General features: G+C 33.7%; 1 protein-coding gene across 2 annotated transcripts in view; it reads right to left on the bottom strand.

The window, feature by feature from the left end:
* The window catches only part of LOC132745535 (acidic fibroblast growth factor intracellular-binding protein-like), a 42,859-nt gene that overhangs the window by 8,056 nt on the left and 16,165 nt on the right, over nucleotides 1–18,638 (bottom strand). For both annotated transcript variants that reach the window (XM_060734484.1, XM_060734485.1), the window contains exons 3-7: nucleotides 14,098–14,296; nucleotides 4,669–4,795; nucleotides 3,922–4,025; nucleotides 2,708–2,841; nucleotides 701–809 (exon numbers count right to left, since the gene is read on the bottom strand). In XM_060734484.1, the coding sequence (XP_060590467.1) occupies nucleotides 701–809; nucleotides 2,708–2,841; nucleotides 3,922–4,025; nucleotides 4,669–4,795; nucleotides 14,098–14,296 (673 nt within the window). The remainder of the gene's footprint in view (nucleotides 1–700; nucleotides 810–2,707; nucleotides 2,842–3,921; nucleotides 4,026–4,668; nucleotides 4,796–14,097; nucleotides 14,297–18,638) is intronic.

The raw sequence follows: 18,638 nt of genomic DNA, 5'->3' as shown, positions 1-18,638 counted from the left end.
TAACCAACACTGAAAAGCCTTTGACTCTATTTCAATCCCTTGAGAAGTTGTAGCATTTTGAAATAAATTTTGATGGAAAAAATCGAGGCAAAATAGTGATTTTTAGCAATTTTGAGATGTCCCCTCGTTGCCATGGTAACAGGAAATTTAAGACTTTGCATGTCGTTAGAAAGGCAATGGTCCAAGCAACATTTGTGCTAAGTTTGATTAGTATTGAAGCATTTTTCATAGTTTCATAGCAGTTTGAACTTGTAACAGGAGGCTTTTCAGTATAAAACAGCCATTTTTCACAATATGCTCATGAGGGAAAGGGTTAAACACTAATACCCCTGGCTCAGATTCTTGTCACTACAGTAACAATATTTCAAAAAATGTTTACCCATTCATTCAATTATGGTCAGAAAAATTGCCCAAACAATTGTAAACACAGTTATATAACTTGACAGAGTCTGGCGTTTTGTAATTGTGAAAAATATAAGTCACCACTCCCTTTGAAAATGGATTGAAAATAAACTCGAAAAAACAGCATTTATATCCAATAGAATATGATAAACAATCCAGAAAGAAGAGCAAAAGCCAGAGGAAACTAATAAAACATATGCAAAAGCCAACAGTGTATTAAAATGATATTACAAATTTCTTTTTGTTTTATTTGGCACATATAATCTAAGGAAACCGGGCACAATCATGTAAGACTTACTTTCTATGTTCATCTAGAAATTCTTTCTCAGTGAGTATTTTAAGGTCTCGCAGTTCTTGTAAGAACATTCTGTCTAAATCTACATCCATATCTTCATGGTTATCACATTCTGTAACAGAAAATATAGGACTATAACTCTGTCAAAAATTATTGAACCAGATAATTTCATGCAAAAATTATGCATCTTTAGCATTAACATATAAAATGAATACTCAAAATTAAATATCATTACCGGTATACAGATGTGTACTCTCTCACAAGCAACAAATTAAAACATATTAAATACATTTGTACCTAACCGTAATGATATATGTAATTCAATCCATGATTTTTGTATGCAATATAAGTAATTATTGTATATGTATATATTTAATGGTTGATGATGATAAGCGGTAATGATTAAATCTAAAATAAATTTTCTGTTCCGTTCTGTTCTGTTCACATACACTGCATGAACCCTATGAATGGTGGAAATGACTGTGACAAACCTTTGTCACCAGTGTAGAGCCAGGCCACCCTGTACATGTATTCTGTCAGACATGGCTTTACATTATTGACAATTATTTGCTTGTGAAATGCAACAATTTTCTAATTACAAAAGCAAAGCAAAGCTTGTTAATTGCATAAAATTTACAGATTTACAGATTGCAGCATAATTTTGGTAACTAAACAATTCTTTAGCATAATTTACTTTGTGATCATTTAAATCACTATTTTATTTACTTCCTCAGCACAATGACAGCTTTCAAACATTCTACTGTTGTTATATTATAGTGGGCTTTTACCTCTCTTAATTTTTTCCATCCTAAAAATACTTTACCTATTTTTTCTGTACACAATGAGGTACACACACATTGCTAGGACAAATGAATTGTTTTACATAGGACCTGAATTCTAAAATCTAACATTCTTAGTCCAAAACCTAAGTTCTTTAATTAATAGGACCTGAATTCTAAAATCTAACATTCTTAGTCCAAAACCTAAGTTCTTTTATGCACAGGACCTGAATTCTAAATTCTAACATTCTTAGTCCAAAACCTAAGTTCTTTAATGCATAGGACCTGAATTCTAAAATCTAACATTCTTAGTCCAAAACCTAAGTTCTTTTATGCATAGGACCTGAATTCTAAAATCTAACATTCTTAGTCCAAAACCAAAGTTCTTTTATGCATAGGACCTGAATTCTAAAATTCAAAATTCTAGTCCAAAATCGAAGTTCTTTTATACATAGGACCTGAATTCTAAAATCTAACATTCTTAGTCCAAAACCAAAGTTCTTTTATACATAGGACCTGAATTCTAAAATCTAACATTCTTAGTCCAAAACCTAAATTTTTTATGCATAGGACCTGAATTCTAAAATATAACATTCTTAGTCTAAAACCTAAGTTCTTTAATGCATAGGACCTGAATTCTAAAATCTAACATTCTTAGTCTAAAACCCAAGTTCTTTTATGCATAGGACCTGAATTCTAAAATCTAACATTCTTAGTCCAAAACCTAAATTCTTTTATGCATTGGACCTGAATTCTAAAATATAACATTCTTAGTCCAAAACCTAAGTTCTTTAATGCATAGGACCTGAATTCTAAAATCTAACATTCTTAGTCCAAAACCAAAGTTCTTTTATACATAGGACCTGAATTCTAAAATCTAACATTCTTAGTCCAAAACCTAAATTCTTTTATGCATAGGACCTGAATTCTAAAATATAACATTCTTAGTCCAAAACCTAAGTTCTTTAATGCATAGGACCTGAATTCTAAAATCTAACATTCTTAGTCTAAAACCCAAGTTCTTTTATGCATAGGACCTGAATTCTAAAATCTAACATTCTTAGTCCAAAAACCTAAGTTCTTTTATGCATAGGATCTGAATTCTAAATTCTAACAGTCTTAGTCCAAAATCTTTGCCTTTTATACAAGATAACATCATTCGAAAAATACAATGGCAACAGGATGAACTTTTGCAGGTTATGTAATATGCACTGTGAAACTTTCCCCTCACCTGCTGCACTATATGACCAGTTGACAATCATGTGTTCTGTACAGAACAAGAAATCATCAAATGTTAAATGACTTAAACGCTTCTTCCCGGTTTCAAATCGATGGTTTGCCATAAAGACAATAGCTGCATATTTCCTGAAATAAAACAAAATATATATCTCATGGTATCTCATTAAACAATCTCTCTTTTCTTATTTTGTTATTCAAATCTTTAGGCAACAGAAATAGTATAATGTTCAGACCAAAGCACTGAACCAAACTGTCAACACAATAGAACTCTTGAGTCAGTCTGAGTGGAGAATCTAGATTGTCTTCCTGACTGGAGAATCTAGATTGTCTTCCTGCAAAGTCATTATTATTCATGGGGAACTAATTTCCATTGTTTTCGTGGACAGGTCAATCCACAAATTTAAGATGCAATGAAATTTCATTTTGTCTGCTGTAAGATTATTTTGCATCACATTATTTACATTTTACCTAATGGAAAAATAGACAGTCCATGAATTTAAGAACCCATGAAAATAAAATTTTCTTTGTGACAAAACCACAAAATTTCATACCCAAGGAATTAAGTGAATTCACAGTATATGTTCATGAAATCTTTACAATTCCTATTCATGTAGTTGCCACTTCCTCAAATAAATTCCTTAAAACAACATTGAAATCACAACCGGTGTTAACCACATTGTACTTTGTCTGTCGCTAAATTGTCACATAACAACATGCCACAACTTGGACTTAAGTTATCTTAAGTTCATAGATCTTCCTTCTCCCTAATTGAAAGCTAACTACTAACCCTGTACCTGCTAAAAAATTTTCAATAGACTTGTCCAACTTCATTTTATGGAACTGTCCATAATAAACTTAGGGGATATCAAAATGAGTATTTTGTTTGTTTGTTTTGGGGTTTACGTCACATCGACACAGTATAGGTCATTGCGACGTTCCAACTTTGCTGGTGGAGGAAGACCTCAGGTGCCCTTCTGTGCATTATTTCAGGCACGAACGGGTACCCGAGTGGAACCACCGACGTTCCGTAAGCTAGCTGGATAGCTTCCTCACATGAAAGAATCCAAAGTCCCTGTAGGGATTCGAACCCACAGAGGTGAGAGGCAAATGGTTTGAAGTCCAAAATGAGTATTTTATCACACAACAAAATAGGGCCTGCATGAATGCATGGAAAGGATTAACTTTAAACAATAAAGAAGAACATACTTAGCTAATTCATCAGACATGATACAGAAATGTGTCTTGATATTTCGTTCCAGTGATCCTGGCATCTCTTCTACTGTCTTAAACACCCTCTTTACATTGTCAAACTGAAAACAGCAATTAGAATTCCATACAAGAATTTAAACAAAAACTGTGTCCATAGGATAAGGCTTTCCCCAAACAATCCCATGTTTTGTCAGTATAATATGGACCCACAGTCTGACAGTAGGACATCACAAAAGAAGGATGGACAGATAAACCATGGCCAACCAATATGTCCACCCTCACAAGTAAGGCCATAATTATATATGAGATTTAGATAAAATTCACTTCCATAGATTTCAAGACAAAAATACTGTTACTCAAAGGATATGGGTAATATTTTGTTTGTGTCGTATAAACAGTCTTAGAATTTTTTATCTTTCCAATCTATATATAGTGCTTAGATAGGCAAAACAATCGGCTGACAGACACATAGACACATGTTGCAGTGTCTTGTTTAGTATAATTAAATGCTAATCAATCCATATCAAATAGCCCAGTATTGTTATTAGCAAAATACAGCAAAAAGAATACTTTTAGAGCAATGTCTAGCTGTCTTTTGATATTAAAATAAAAATACTTGACTATGTCTTAAGTGTTTTGTTTACAACTGATTTTATCACTTTGTTTTTCTTTCTGATTTTAGATTATATTTCTAAGACGTCCATGTCAGACTTAAATATGGAAGCCAGCAGAAATAACAAATACCTGTCTACAACAGCTTCTAAGTGGTATCCGTGTTTTGTCGCTGACATCATCTAAATTGTTGCGGTTTTTTGTTGACAACTTGCGCCCAAGAATCTCTCTAATAACTACATCATCAAACTTATAGTAGCTGAAAAGATAAAAGGTGAAAACATTTCTCTACTATTTAAAATGTTTGGCAAAGTCCCTCAACCCATATAAGCTTAATTCAAGATCCCTGCTTTTACAATGTACAATGCACATGTATGACAAGAAGACTTGTGACTATCATAGGCAAAATTTAGTGCAATAAAAACAGTGTAAATTTAGTACCAAAATATGTTTTTATATTCTGCTTTAATAAGATAACAAGAGCTGGTTGAACCGGGTGATGCTCCCCCACTGGGTTTTAACCACAGAAAAGTCTATCTTTTGTAGTCCCAGAATAAGTTCAAAGTGTGACAATTCTAAACTAAGGCAAGGCAGAGTTACTGTTCTTTGCACTGCACTTTTACTTGATGAGATCTATGAACCGACTTGCGCGACATGTTGTCTCAATATGGTGGTCATTTCTGTGAAATAGTTGTCAAATCCGACTTCAAATAACAAAGTTATGGGCCGGACACAATTTTGTTGCAAGGTCATGCTGTGACCTTGACCTTCAAGGTAGCGACCCAAATGTTGTGCGTGACACATCATCTCAATATGGTGATCATTTCTGTGAAATAGTTGTAAAATCTGACTTCAAATAACAAAGTAATGGGCCGGACATGAATTAGGGACGTACATAAGGACAGACGGACAACCCTGCGACTATATGCTCCCCCAAATTTTTTCAGGGAGCATAGAAGACACACAATTGAAAACGGAATGAATAGGATCAAAGAGAATTTACTGTTACCCATTGTTCTCCAAGTCACACAAGTACCTCTGGGTTTGTAAGGACGTCCGGCCGAAATGGAATAAAGGGCCATTTCTTTTGTTATTTTCTATTGTTTAATAGGGGGCCAATGGCCCCTTACTCTATTGTTACGGAATGAACTCTTTTGTTCTGTTTACAGTTAGATGGCCCTCTATCCCTTTTCGGTAGTGCGGACTAACAGGCGGACGGACAGACAGACACGTGATTTTAATATGTCTCCCTTAAGGGCATCAAAAAGGTTAATTAGTTTTTTAAAGCTGACAGTTTTACTTTAGTTTTTTTAAAGCTGACAGTTTTACTTTAGTTTGTTGAAGCTGACAGTTTTACATTTTTAAGCAAGACAGCATATATCAGACCTTTTAAGCAGGCTGGCTCTTATATAACAAGAGCTGTCCGTAAGACAGCGCGCTCGACTTTTTTATTGCTTGCCAATAAAAAAAGTTTTTGCAGTAAAAGGCAATACAAGAATCTCTGTATTTTTAAAGTGAACAATGGCCATAATTCAAATAAAATCTTTGACAGAATTACCTTCTCCTGGACATGTTTGGGAATCATGATTGTAAACAAGTATTCCAACTTTCAAATTAATATCTCAAACAGTTCAGTCAAAAAGTGGACTGGTACTAAAAACTTAACCAAGATTCTAAGTCGATAAAAGGCCTTAATTTTTAAAACAAATCCTTGACAGAGTTACCTTCTCTTGCGTACAGATGGGGGTAATGATGTGAAATAGCATTAAAAGTTTCAAAGCAATATCTCAAAGGGTTAAGGCAATAAGTGGATTTTACCCATATTCAATGTATTTTCTAAGTCAAAAAGGGGCATAATTCTGTCAAAAACCTTGACAGAGTTATGTCCTCTTGTCTGTTGATGAAGGTCGTGATGGTAAACAAGTATGGTCAGTTTCAAAGCAATACCTCCAATGGTTTTGAAATAAAGTGAGGTGGTACAAAAAACTTAACCAAGCTCAATACACTTTCTAAGTCAAAAAAGGGCCATAATTCTGTCAAAAACCTTGACAGAGTTATGTACTCTTGTCTGTAGATGGAGGTTATGATGGTGAACAAGTATGGTAAGTTTCAAAGCCATACTTGTAATACTTCTGAAATAAAGTGGGGTGGTACGAAAAACTTAACCAAGGTGTGACGCCAACGCCAACGCCGACGCCGACGCCGACGCCGGGGCGAGTAGGATAGCTCCCCTTTTCATAGAAAAGTCGAGCTAAAAATACATATAACCTTTTCCAGACTCTCCATTTATTAAAGATGGTGGAAAATGTTTTCCTTTAAAAGCTCTGTAATATTTACATAAATATCAAAATTAATGTATACATCCAGATTAGAATATATCATTAGGAGTCCATAGGATTTTTATCACCATATGCAATGTAAATATTGTTTTCCTTGCAAATTATACTGGTATTACTTAATATTTGATGCCTTTCTTTCGTGCCATAAAGATGTAGAACATTGTGACCTTTCAATACATCGCAGAGATAATTCACAATAGGTAATATGGTTACATATTTTTAATAACACTGTATCAATTTAAGTCAAGTCAGCAAACCAAACCTTTTTCTCGGGAACAAAAAAAGCCCTCAGAATAATTGCAAAAGTGAACAAGTAAATTGCGAAAATGTTATAAACAATCCATTTATTTCTTCTGACAAACTGCGATTATTTTTCACATTGACGTCACAGCTAATAATTTTATGTACCTCATCTTAAACGCTTATCTTGACTCTTAGATACGACTAGCTTAAGAAAATTGATGGTATGTGAGACAATGAGACTGTAACACGGTATGGTGCGACATTAAACGAGAATTTCTATGTCAATTACGCGGCATACCGGTTTCTTCTTACAGATTCTCACAGCATGGCAGCTCGAGCTATCAAAAGAAGCCAATTCAGAGACAAGACAATTTAATCAAAATCATTTGAAACAATAAATATAATGTCTGAGGCATTAAGGCAGTGATGTCAATTAATATGAAAGACACTTAGACAAAACAATTTAAATAATCAAATACACTGTAATTGTGTTTTACTTTTTTTGTCTTAATGTTCAAAACAAATTTTGTTTGTCTATAAGATATTATGATCTTTACAGAGTTGAAACATAATCATAAGGGATGGGTAGATATTGTCTGGATTAAAATTTAATTTATAAAGTACATTATGCAATAGATGAAATCCAACAAACCTCATCCCCAAAGAATGCACTGAATGACTTTCTGACAACCAAACTTTTCAGGTAACTGTTTAGTGGAAACTTGGCAGAGCCTCGTTACCCCGGAAAACAGTTACCCTCGAGCTAGATATTCCTATCTGTACCGGCAGCCAGTGTAAGATTCTTATACTCTAACATATGACTTACTTTCGACTTAATTTGTAAAATTACATTTTTTTTTTGTGTTAAAACAATTTAAAGAAGTTCAAGTATTCTTAAAGAAGTTCAAGTATTTCCAACTCTTATAAAGCTTGCTAAAATTGCTGAGCCTTTGCCACAAGTACAGAGCTTGGTCAGCTTGCACATCCAATCACTCTGATCTGGCTCTATAAGTTGACCAATGAGTGTGTCTGTCTGTCTGTTCTCACATTGCGTTGCATGTACCTCTAAGTACTTGAGACGAGTCAACAAACGTTACAGAAATGTTTATCAGCATCTGTTATTGTGTGCCTGGGGTTTTGCATGTAGACTTATCTAGTTTAGTCAGAGTTACTGCCCTTGACTAAGTAAAAATTTGCTACTTTCAACTTAAGTTGCATGTAGCCAAAAAAGTATTTGACCTAGTCATGAAACTTTACAAAAATGTTGATCAGCATCTTAAGTTGTGCACCTGGGGTTTCACATGGAAATTTCTTCAGTTATTGCCCTTGACTTTTTCAACATCTGTCTTGCATAGCCCAAAAAGTATTTGACCGGAGTCATGAAAACTTTACATTTTTCTGGTCCTTCAGGATCATTGATGCCAGCACTATTAAGTGTTGAGAATTGTGTACTGCTCAAGACGGTGCTAGGGAGCATGAGGGATGTTGCACTTATTCATTATCCCTCATTTACAGACTCAATCAAACCGAGTCTGCAATTTTTATGTAATTTTGTTGTGATTAATGCTTCCGAGGGATCACTTTGTGTCCAGTTTTATATTTCAAATTTGCAATATTCAACTTCTGTCGTGAATAGCCCAAAAAGTATTTGACCCGAGTCATGAAACTTACTGAAATGTTAGTCAGCATATGAGTTGGTGCACCTGGGATTTCGATTGTGGATTTATTTAATATTTGTAGAGTTATTGCCTTTGAATAAATTAAAATTTGCAATTTTTTAACTTGTATCATGCATTCCCCAAAAAGTATATGACCTACAGTCATGAAACTTTATAGAAATGTTTGTCAGCATGTGAAGTTGTACACCTGGGAGTTTGCTTGTGGATTTATTCAGTATATGTAGAGTTACTGTCCTTGACTCATTTTCAACTCATATCATGTGTAGCCCAAAATGTATTTGACCTGAAGTCATGAAACATTACAGGAATGTTTGTCAGCATGTGTATATATAAATATTCATCTGTGATTGTTAAAAATCAAGATGTCAACATTGGAAAAATTGGATGTCATTTTATGCCCCAACCACTTAGGGATAGGAGTCATGTAGAATTTCCCTTGTCTATCTCTCTCATAGGTTCCTGCTGTATGTCAGTCGACATTGGAGAGTGGGGGCAACTGTGCTAAGTAGACAGTGTTAATATGAAATCAAATTTATTTTTAATATCATTAAGATCTTAAAATCTTTTTTTAAATAAGCCCAGGGAAAGTTGACAAAAAAATATATAAAAAAAATTGTCATACTAATGTGGGACAACACTTTTTTTTTGCATTGACAGGGCATCAAAAGTTCCGTTAGAGATTTATTTGCCATACTGAATAAAAATCTGAGCCAAAGTAATTTACTTAAGGTCAGACACAAAATTGATTGCCAATGTCAACAGCAAGATAGATAAAGACTGACATCCCACTGTTTTAATATTAGCATTATACTTATATCTTAAATAAAGGCGGAAACACGAGCAAGGGCATTATTCCTATATTAAGCAATAAAACATATAAACATTGTAAAAGTCGCACAAATGAGCGTTATTTAGTTGAAAAGTGTGACCATTACCCGTGCCAGACACCTAGGTAATATATCACCTCACAAAAAGTAGGTGTCATAAAATTGCTCTCCGTAAATATTACTGTTAGAGACTGTTGTAATTATATTAGACATATAAACATGTACATAGATAGAAATATATATATTATATAAATAAAGAAAGACAAGGAAATATAATGGGGGAAAAAACCAAAACATATTGCATTTGAGAAAAATGCTATGCCACCGCATTAATACAACACTAAATAGTAGTGTAGGAACAGATTTTTTTTGTTTCTATACAATTGAAGATTGTAATAATGCATAGATCCCTGACTTATCTAATTCTTATTATCAGATTAGAGGTTAAATCTATTGTTAATCCAATAAAAGATCAGAGTAGGAATATATCAATGCACTTGAGTCTGGTGAATTTGGTGGTGAAGTTCATATTTCACACAGCCTAAATATCATGACTACATCAAAGGACAACACAGTAAGACACTTTGTCAAAATCTAGGTCAGCTGATATCAAAGTTCACTTTACATCTTAATCTGTGCACATGGTTCAAATTTCATAGCTGTACATCAAAGGACAAGAAAGTAGGTCACATCATCAAAATCTAGGTCACCTTATATCAAAGTTCAATTTTACAACTTAAACTGTACACATGGTCAAAATTCCATTGCTGTACATCAAAGGACAAGAAAGTAGGTCACTTTCCCCTTGGGCAAGGCAAAATTTTGACCCAAGGGTTTAATTCAAAACAATCTTGATACAGGTCCACCAAACAACATTTCAAGTCAAATATCTAAGCTGTAGCTTTCTCCCATTCAGAAAACATTTGTTTTATTTTCTGTTTTTACTATGTGTAAATAATGAGAATCACTGCCCCCAGGCAGGGCCAATTTTAACACCAAGGGAAAAATTTGAACAACTTTGGTAGAGGACCTATAGATGATATTATATAGCAAACATCAAAGCTCTATGCCTTGTACCTTCAGACAATTTTTTTTTTTTTTACTAAATTTACATAATGAAAATCAATGACCCCTGGGGTGGAACCAATTTTGACCCCAGGGCTATAATTTGAACAATCTTGGTAGAGGTTCAAGCCTCATAAAGTCTCATGCCATATATTTAACCTCTAGCCTTTGTCAATTCAGAGAAGAGGTTTTCAAGTTTTCACTTTATACATATTGGGAAAACTATCGCCTCTGGGGCAGGGCAATTTTAACACAAGTGCATAATTAAAACAACTTTAGAAGAGGACCCATAGATGATATTATATACCAAATATCAAAGCTCTAAGCCTTGTACCTTCAGACAAGAAGTTTTTTTTACTATATGTACATAGAGAAAATCAATGACCCCTGTGCCAATTTTGACCCCAGGGCTTTAATTTGTACAATTTTGCTAGAGGTTCACTACACAATGTTTCATGCCAAATACCTTAACTCTAGCCTTTGTAAATTTAGAGAAGATGATTTTTTAAGTTTTTACTATATACATATAATAAAAACCTATGGCCCCCGGGGCGGGGCTAATTTTGACACTAGAGGCAAAATTTGAACACTTTAGGTAGAGTACCTATAGATGATATCATTTAACAAATATTTAAGCTCTAAGCCTCGTACCTTCAGACAATAAGATTTTTTACTATATGTATATATTGATAATCAATGACCCCCAGGGCGGGGGCAATTGTGACCCCCAGGGCTATAATTTGAACAATCTTGCTAGAGGTTCACTTCACAATGTTTCATGCAAAATATCTAATCTCTAGCATTTGTCAATTGCTAGAAATTTTTTTTTAAGAATTTACTATAAGTTTTTACTATATACATATAAGAAAAACCAATGACCCCTGGGGCGAGGCCGATTTTGACCTCAGGGCTATAATTTGAGCAATCTGGGTAGAGGTCTACTAGACAATGCCTCTTGCAAAATATCTAAGCTCTAGGCCCTTTGGGTCTTTACATGAAGGTATTTTAAGGTTTTACTATATGTACATATAGTAAAACTCAATGACCTCGGGGCGGGGCCAATTTTGACCCCAGGGCTATAATTTGAACAATCTTGGTAGAGGTCTACCAGACAATGCTTTATGCAAAATATCTAAGCTCTAGGCCTTTTGGGTCTTTACAAGAAGATTTTTTAAATTTATTCTTATAATTCCTTTTGGTCGCCATGGCAACCAGATTTCTGCATGGAATGAAATTCTTTGAACAACTTTGGAAGCCCTTCATCCAAGGATCAATCCTGCCAAGTTTAATTGAAATTGGACCAGTGGTTTTTCACAAGAAGATTTTTGAAGTTCACTATATAATCTATATAACACACACACACACACACGCACACACACAAACAAACACACACACAGGTGAATCGCTATATGCCACCGCACCGCAGATGCTGCGGTGGCATAAAAACTACTGTTATAGTTGATTTCCCATGATTATTTCAAGAAACCCATCAGCATCTTATTAAATTGAGAAAAATCAGTAAATGCCAGTTTTGTTTGTAGACATAATATATGACTTGTCATTACATACATTAAACCAGTCAAGAAAGCGAAGCATTATAAAGCCAGCCTTTGGTCAGCTTTATAATATTTCCAGGACATCTAAGACTATTTTCAGCACAAAATTATATCAAAATTCTGGAAACAAAGTGATCCTTCGGAAGCATTAATCACAACAAAATAACATAAGAATTGCAGACTCGGTTTGATTGAGTCTGTACATGAGGGATAATGAATAAGTGCAACATCCCTCATGCCCCCTAGCACCGGCTTGAGCAGTACTCAATTCTCAACACTTTATAGTGTTGGCATCAATGATCCCGAAGGACCAAAAAATATAACAACACTGAAGTGAAGTACGGGGCAACTTTTTACGGCTGCCCCACAGCACTTGACACCTGCTGTTGTGACATACAAAATTCTGGAAACAAAGTGATCCTTTGGAAGCATTAATCACAACAAAATAACATAAGAATTGCAGACTCGGTTTGATCAAGCCCATAACAAAAAAAAAAAAAAAATGAAAAAGGCAATTTAGTCATCCCATAATGACCCATACATGTAACCCATAACATTACCAATTGCCTTTGCACAAGGACAATGGCATAATGATGCTTAAAAAATGGGCAAAATTATGTAAAAATCTCAATTAATCTACTCTTGCTTAGAAACAAGTGTCATGTGCAAGTTTTTCCAGTTTTAATAGTGAAAATATAGTGTGGTACAAAACCGTTGCCAAACCAAAGAAATAAGTAAACACAGGGTGTAACATGTCAATCCATGAAAAAGAGTTGTACTTTTACTTTCAAAAGGAAATGATGGTTTAAACAAAACTAATATAGGTTCATTAAGCTAAACTAAGATGGCACCTGTATGATCAAGATACCTTTCCATATTCATCAAAAGAGTTAACAAGAGCACCGCTAGGCGGAGCATTATATGCCCGAAAATGTTTTTATTTTAGTAAGGATGAAGCATTTGTAAGGCATGGGAATTAGCTGTCCATTCAATAGAATTTTACAGCTGTAGTTTGATTAATTCGTAAGTTATTAATAATGACCTTAACCTTTGACCTTGTGACCCCAAAACAAATAGGGGTCTTCAACCCAATATGGACAATCATCATATGAAGTTTGAATATAGTGGGCCAATGGAATTTACGTTATGCTCCAGAAACTGTTTTTAATTTTAAGTTAATTGTGACCTTGACCTTTGACCTAGTGACCCAAAAATCAATAGGTTTTTTTTTGCCCAGTATGGACAATCATCCTATGAAGTTTAAATATTGTGGGCCAAATGGAATTTATGTTATGCTCTGGAAACTGTTTTCAGTTTAAAGGATATAGTGACCTTGACCTTTGACCTTTTGACCCCAAAATCAATAGGGGTCTTCTAAACTAATATGGACAATCATCCTATGAAGTTTGAACATTGTGGGCCAAATAGAACTGAAGTTATGCTCCAGAAACTGTTTTCAGTATCAAGGTAATAGTGACCTTGACTGTTGACCTTGTGACCCCAAAATCAATAGGGGTCTTCTACCCAATATTGACAATCATCATATGAAGTTTGAACATTGTGGGTCTAATGAAATTTAATTTATGCTCCAGAAACTGTTTTCAGTATCAAAGTAATAGTGACCTTGACCTTTGACCTTGTGACCCCAAAATCAATAGGGGTCTTCTACCCAATATAGACAATCATCCTATGAAGTTTGAACATTGTGGGCCAAATGGAACTTTAGTTATGCTACGGAAATCAAATTGCTAACGGACGGATGGATGTACAGACACATAGACAGCCAGACGCCAGGGGTATAACATAATATGCCCTTTCGGGCAAATAAAAACCAAAGTCAAGATGGCCTTACTTTTCAATCAAGTTTCTTTGTGTAACAGGATCAATCTGGTACAAGTGTTGCTCTCCAAACTTTGTGGGCCATTTCAGTAGTTGTTCTATGTTGGCAAACAAGCGGAAACTGTCCTTTGTATCACTGACAAGTTCCTCATATCTCGCCCCTGTTGATTGTAATACACCTCTCTGCTGTAGAGCTACACAACATTCATTCACTGAAAAAAATAAGATATTTTTTTTTATGAACATGCATTTATTATTCAGTGTGTGTATCCCAAGTTTACCAAATGTCCATCCGCCCTTTCAGGCACTGACAGTTCTAGCTTGTATAAATATGTTTGTCAGATTTCATTATTCATCTACTTTTTTTCTACGGCAATGGGTTGACAGTTCATCTATGTTTATACAATGTCATAACACCTTTAACTTATATTAAGAAACCTGTTTAGGCCTTTTATAGCTTTGCTAACAAGTTTCAAAAAATCCATTCTTACCACACTTTTTATTGAAATTGTTCTCATGGCAACCATTGTTACTATAAATTTAGTTCTTCAAACATTTTTAAAACGAACAGTGGGATACGATTTAAAATCATATTGATTTTTAATATCATGAATAAACAGTCTACCAATATAATACAGTCAATCAGGTGAAATCAGAAGGGATAGTTCAAAGTATGAGTATACTAAAGTCTGGCCAAAAACTTTCCATGACAATAAGGTGGAGGACATTACATTATAACATCACATACTGTGATACATGTTACTCTAAAAATCACTGACACATTTTGATATATGAAAATTAAGTGGCAGTTAGGAAAATTGGTAAGTTTAACTTTAACATACATGTATATTCCTACAACATATTAAGTATATAACTACATTTATGTTTATTATAACAGTGTTCGAAATTAGCAGTAGTCTGATAGCCCCTGACTACTAAATTTCTCCTCGGGCAACCAACTTTTCACAGTTAAACAAGCCCGAACAGGCTACTGTATTTTCAGAGGCAATATAAACAACTGTTTTGAACAAATGAATCATCCTAGTGAAATGTCTTTTGGGCTAGTGAATATTCCAATCTGTTTGTCCTACCAGCCTAGTCGATTCAAATCCTAATTTCTTACACTGTTATAAATTGAACTGAATACTGCTGAAAACTGAACTGAAAACTGAACTGAATACTGCTGAAAACTGAACTGAATACTGCTGAAAACTGAACTGAATACTGCTGAAAACTGAACTGAATACTGTTGAAAACTGATCTGAATACTGCAGAAAATTGAATTGAATACTGCTGAAACTGGACTTGAATACTGCATAAAATTGAACTGAATACTGCTAGAAACTGAACAGAACAGTGCTGAATAACTGAACAGAACATGCGAAATAAACAAAGTATGTGTTACATGTCTTTTTCTCAAGCATACAGGAAGAATATGGCTATTTTTAAAGAATTCATTACATAACTTATTTCTCAGACCACACAGGATACATATGAACTAGTCATTACCTATTAAATATAGGTAACTATCATTACATTTCAAATAAAATCAATGTCCTACTTTTTTTTCTAACAATCCTTCAGTGAACAAATTATTCTATAATTTCCAAGGTAATAATTGCACCTTTATCTTGGTTAAATGTTTAAATATGTCTCTTTTAAGCAAAAGGTTAATGTTCGCTTGAAATTACATACATGTAGTTATATAAATTTCTCACATGTATGAGTCCCCTGTTCAATTGTACAAAAAATTACCATACAGTATAACCTGTATTAAAGGAACTCCACTGAGTCCCAAAAGCCTCAAAACATAGAATTTGAATTACCGTATAAGTGTTTTTTTCTGCGGGCTCCAAATTCTGCGGTTTTTCAAAATTTTGGCATGTTTTTATTTCTGCGGACTTAATTTCTGCGGCACATTCTTTGGACAAAATGTGATTTAAAGTCTGTGGCTCATCTTTTCAAAGTCTAAGTCACATTGCTTTACCTATTTTATTTGCATGTACACATTCGCATTAAAATTTTGTTTACCGTCATCACCGCAAAACTATATAGTAATTACAAACAATTATATTGTTTGCTTGCAAATATAATGTGCATCAATAGACAGTTTGCATCTTTAAATCAGTGTGAAATGATGTGTGAAAAATATACCACGGTAGTATCTTTAATTTAATAAAATTGATAGAAGTTTATCGTAAATCAAACAACAATTAATGTATACGACGATTATTTAGCAGTATAAGGGTTTAAATGGTTTTAATGAATTAGTGGTAAACAAACCCTTTAGCGTACAGGCAAACACTATGATGTTTGAATTTCTTTGTTCATAAATTGGCATAATTAACAACAATTACATCCTTACAGTCATGCACATATTGCATATTTAGCCAAAATCAATTTTATATAACTTGATGACCTGCTAACCGTTATAAACCGTTAGTCTTTATTCCTTTTAAGGAAACAGGTCATAATGTAGGACTCATTTCTTTTAAAAAAACAAACGTGGAGAAATATTCTGCGGTTTTTATTTCTGCGGTGCTGAAACTGACCGCAGAAAACGCAGAAATAAAGTCAACGCAGAAAAAACCACTTATACGGTACTGATAAAGATCAGCTGTGGCACTACAGAAAGATATGCTAAATGAAAATTAAAAAAGTATACTTGGAAATAAAATGTAAATTGTATTTTTGTGCTATTCTTAGCCTGATTTGAGTGAAAAGCTTAACAATGCTTTTCAATTTTGGGTGATTTTTCACAATTAGTTTAAACTGAGTGAGTGAAAGTTCTGAAATTTTGCACACAACTTATCAGTCTAGACCTACATCAAATGAAAAATTAATCTTGAACAATCATTTCCAATCCCAACATGTCACAAAACATCTGTGTAGTTTAGACTCTCCAGTCATTTTTACTTGAGGAATGGAGAACTCAGCCTGCCTAAGCCCCTGAAGTGGCTCTAGTGATATAAGCCTAAAAGTGTTTTTACTGAGCATTATAACCTGTCAAATCTTTAAAAACCTATAGGTCATATATTTGCAGAAGCCTTAGCTATATAAAATTTTAGTTATGAAGATTTTTGACAAGTTATTAGGCGCTATATAAACAGTTGCTTGCAAATACAACTCAATTTGTATATTGCAATAAACTGTTTAAACAGGACCATATAACCTGTCAGGAATATTTATAACAAATTTATAATACAGCATGTATAATTCAGTTTTCTCACAAAATTTAAATTAATCATTTTTCTACCTCCTTTTGACATTTGACACACTGACTTACTCTACTGTATCAGGATGCCACTAGGTCTCTGACCTTTGACCCACTAACTTTACTGTATCAAGAAGACCCTATGTCTTTGACTTTTGAAACACTTACTTTACTGTATCAGGAAGTCCCTATGTCTTTGACCTTTGACACACTAACTTAACTGTATCAGGAAGTCCCTATGTCTTTGACCTTTGACACACTTACTTTACTGTATCAGGAAGACCCTATGTCTTTGACCTTTGACACACTAACTTTACTGTATCAGGAAGACCCTATGTCTTTGACCTTTGACACACTTACTTTACTGTATCACGAAGACCCTATGTCTTTGACTTTTGAAACACTTACTATACTGTATCAGGGCATCACTATGTCTTTGACCTTTGACACACACTTACTCTACTGTATCAGGATATCACACAGCAAAATGTCCCCCAAGATGGAAGATTGGAATATTGCCTACGTTTATTTCATGATAAAGACATGATGGCTTAAAATATTTTGATATCTGTTCAGAAACAACACAATGTAATGTCTACCATAATTGTCTTACATTTGATATTTATGACCCTAGTGCTTTTTAATCTTACAACAGGAATCACAATAAGGGGAAACTTTATATAGAATATTTTGTTATAAAAAAACTTTTTCAAAAAATTTGGGGGGAAAAGGATTGTCTTAAATGTCCAAAAATTTTTTAACCCAAAGGTATTACCCCAGGTTTTTGCTTTTTAAACGAAATCAATTTTAAAATTATAAAATACAAAAATAAAACTTACCTATGAACTGCCCTTTAAATACGGGTTAAAAAATTCAAATATAAAAATATAATAAAATTATCTTAAAAAATTAAACGGGTTCTTTTATTGAACTTTCAAATTTCTCTCAAAAATTTCCCAAATTTTAAAATTGTCTTTTAACTCGGGAAAAACTGTTTTAAGTAATAAACTTGAAAACAGGAGAAGAAAAGACATTTGAAAATTGTTTGTAATTGACAAAGGCAATTGAAATACATTAACTGACATGGTGTGAGGAGATGAAATATACATGAAATTACATTAGATATAACTCTAATTTCTGGTCTAAAAGATTCACCTGTAAAGAAATGTGACATGTTTAAAATATACCATCATATGATACTGGAGTTTAACTACATTCATAACCTTTTTTTTTTGCTATTCTTTTACTCTTTTTTTTTTGAAATTTAAGATATTTAGGTCAATGGAACATTATGCGTCATACAGTATATGAGTATGACTTATGAATGAAATAAAATATCA

Source organism: Ruditapes philippinarum, unplaced genomic scaffold (assembly GCF_026571515.1).
Source record: "Ruditapes philippinarum isolate M1 unplaced genomic scaffold, ASM2657151v2 ctg2233_1_1_1_1, whole genome shotgun sequence".
Classification (NCBI taxonomy): domain Eukaryota; kingdom Metazoa; phylum Mollusca; class Bivalvia; order Venerida; family Veneridae; genus Ruditapes; species Ruditapes philippinarum.
The sequence above is the reverse complement of the archived record's forward strand: the minus strand, read 5'-3'. Positions and strand labels throughout refer to the sequence as shown.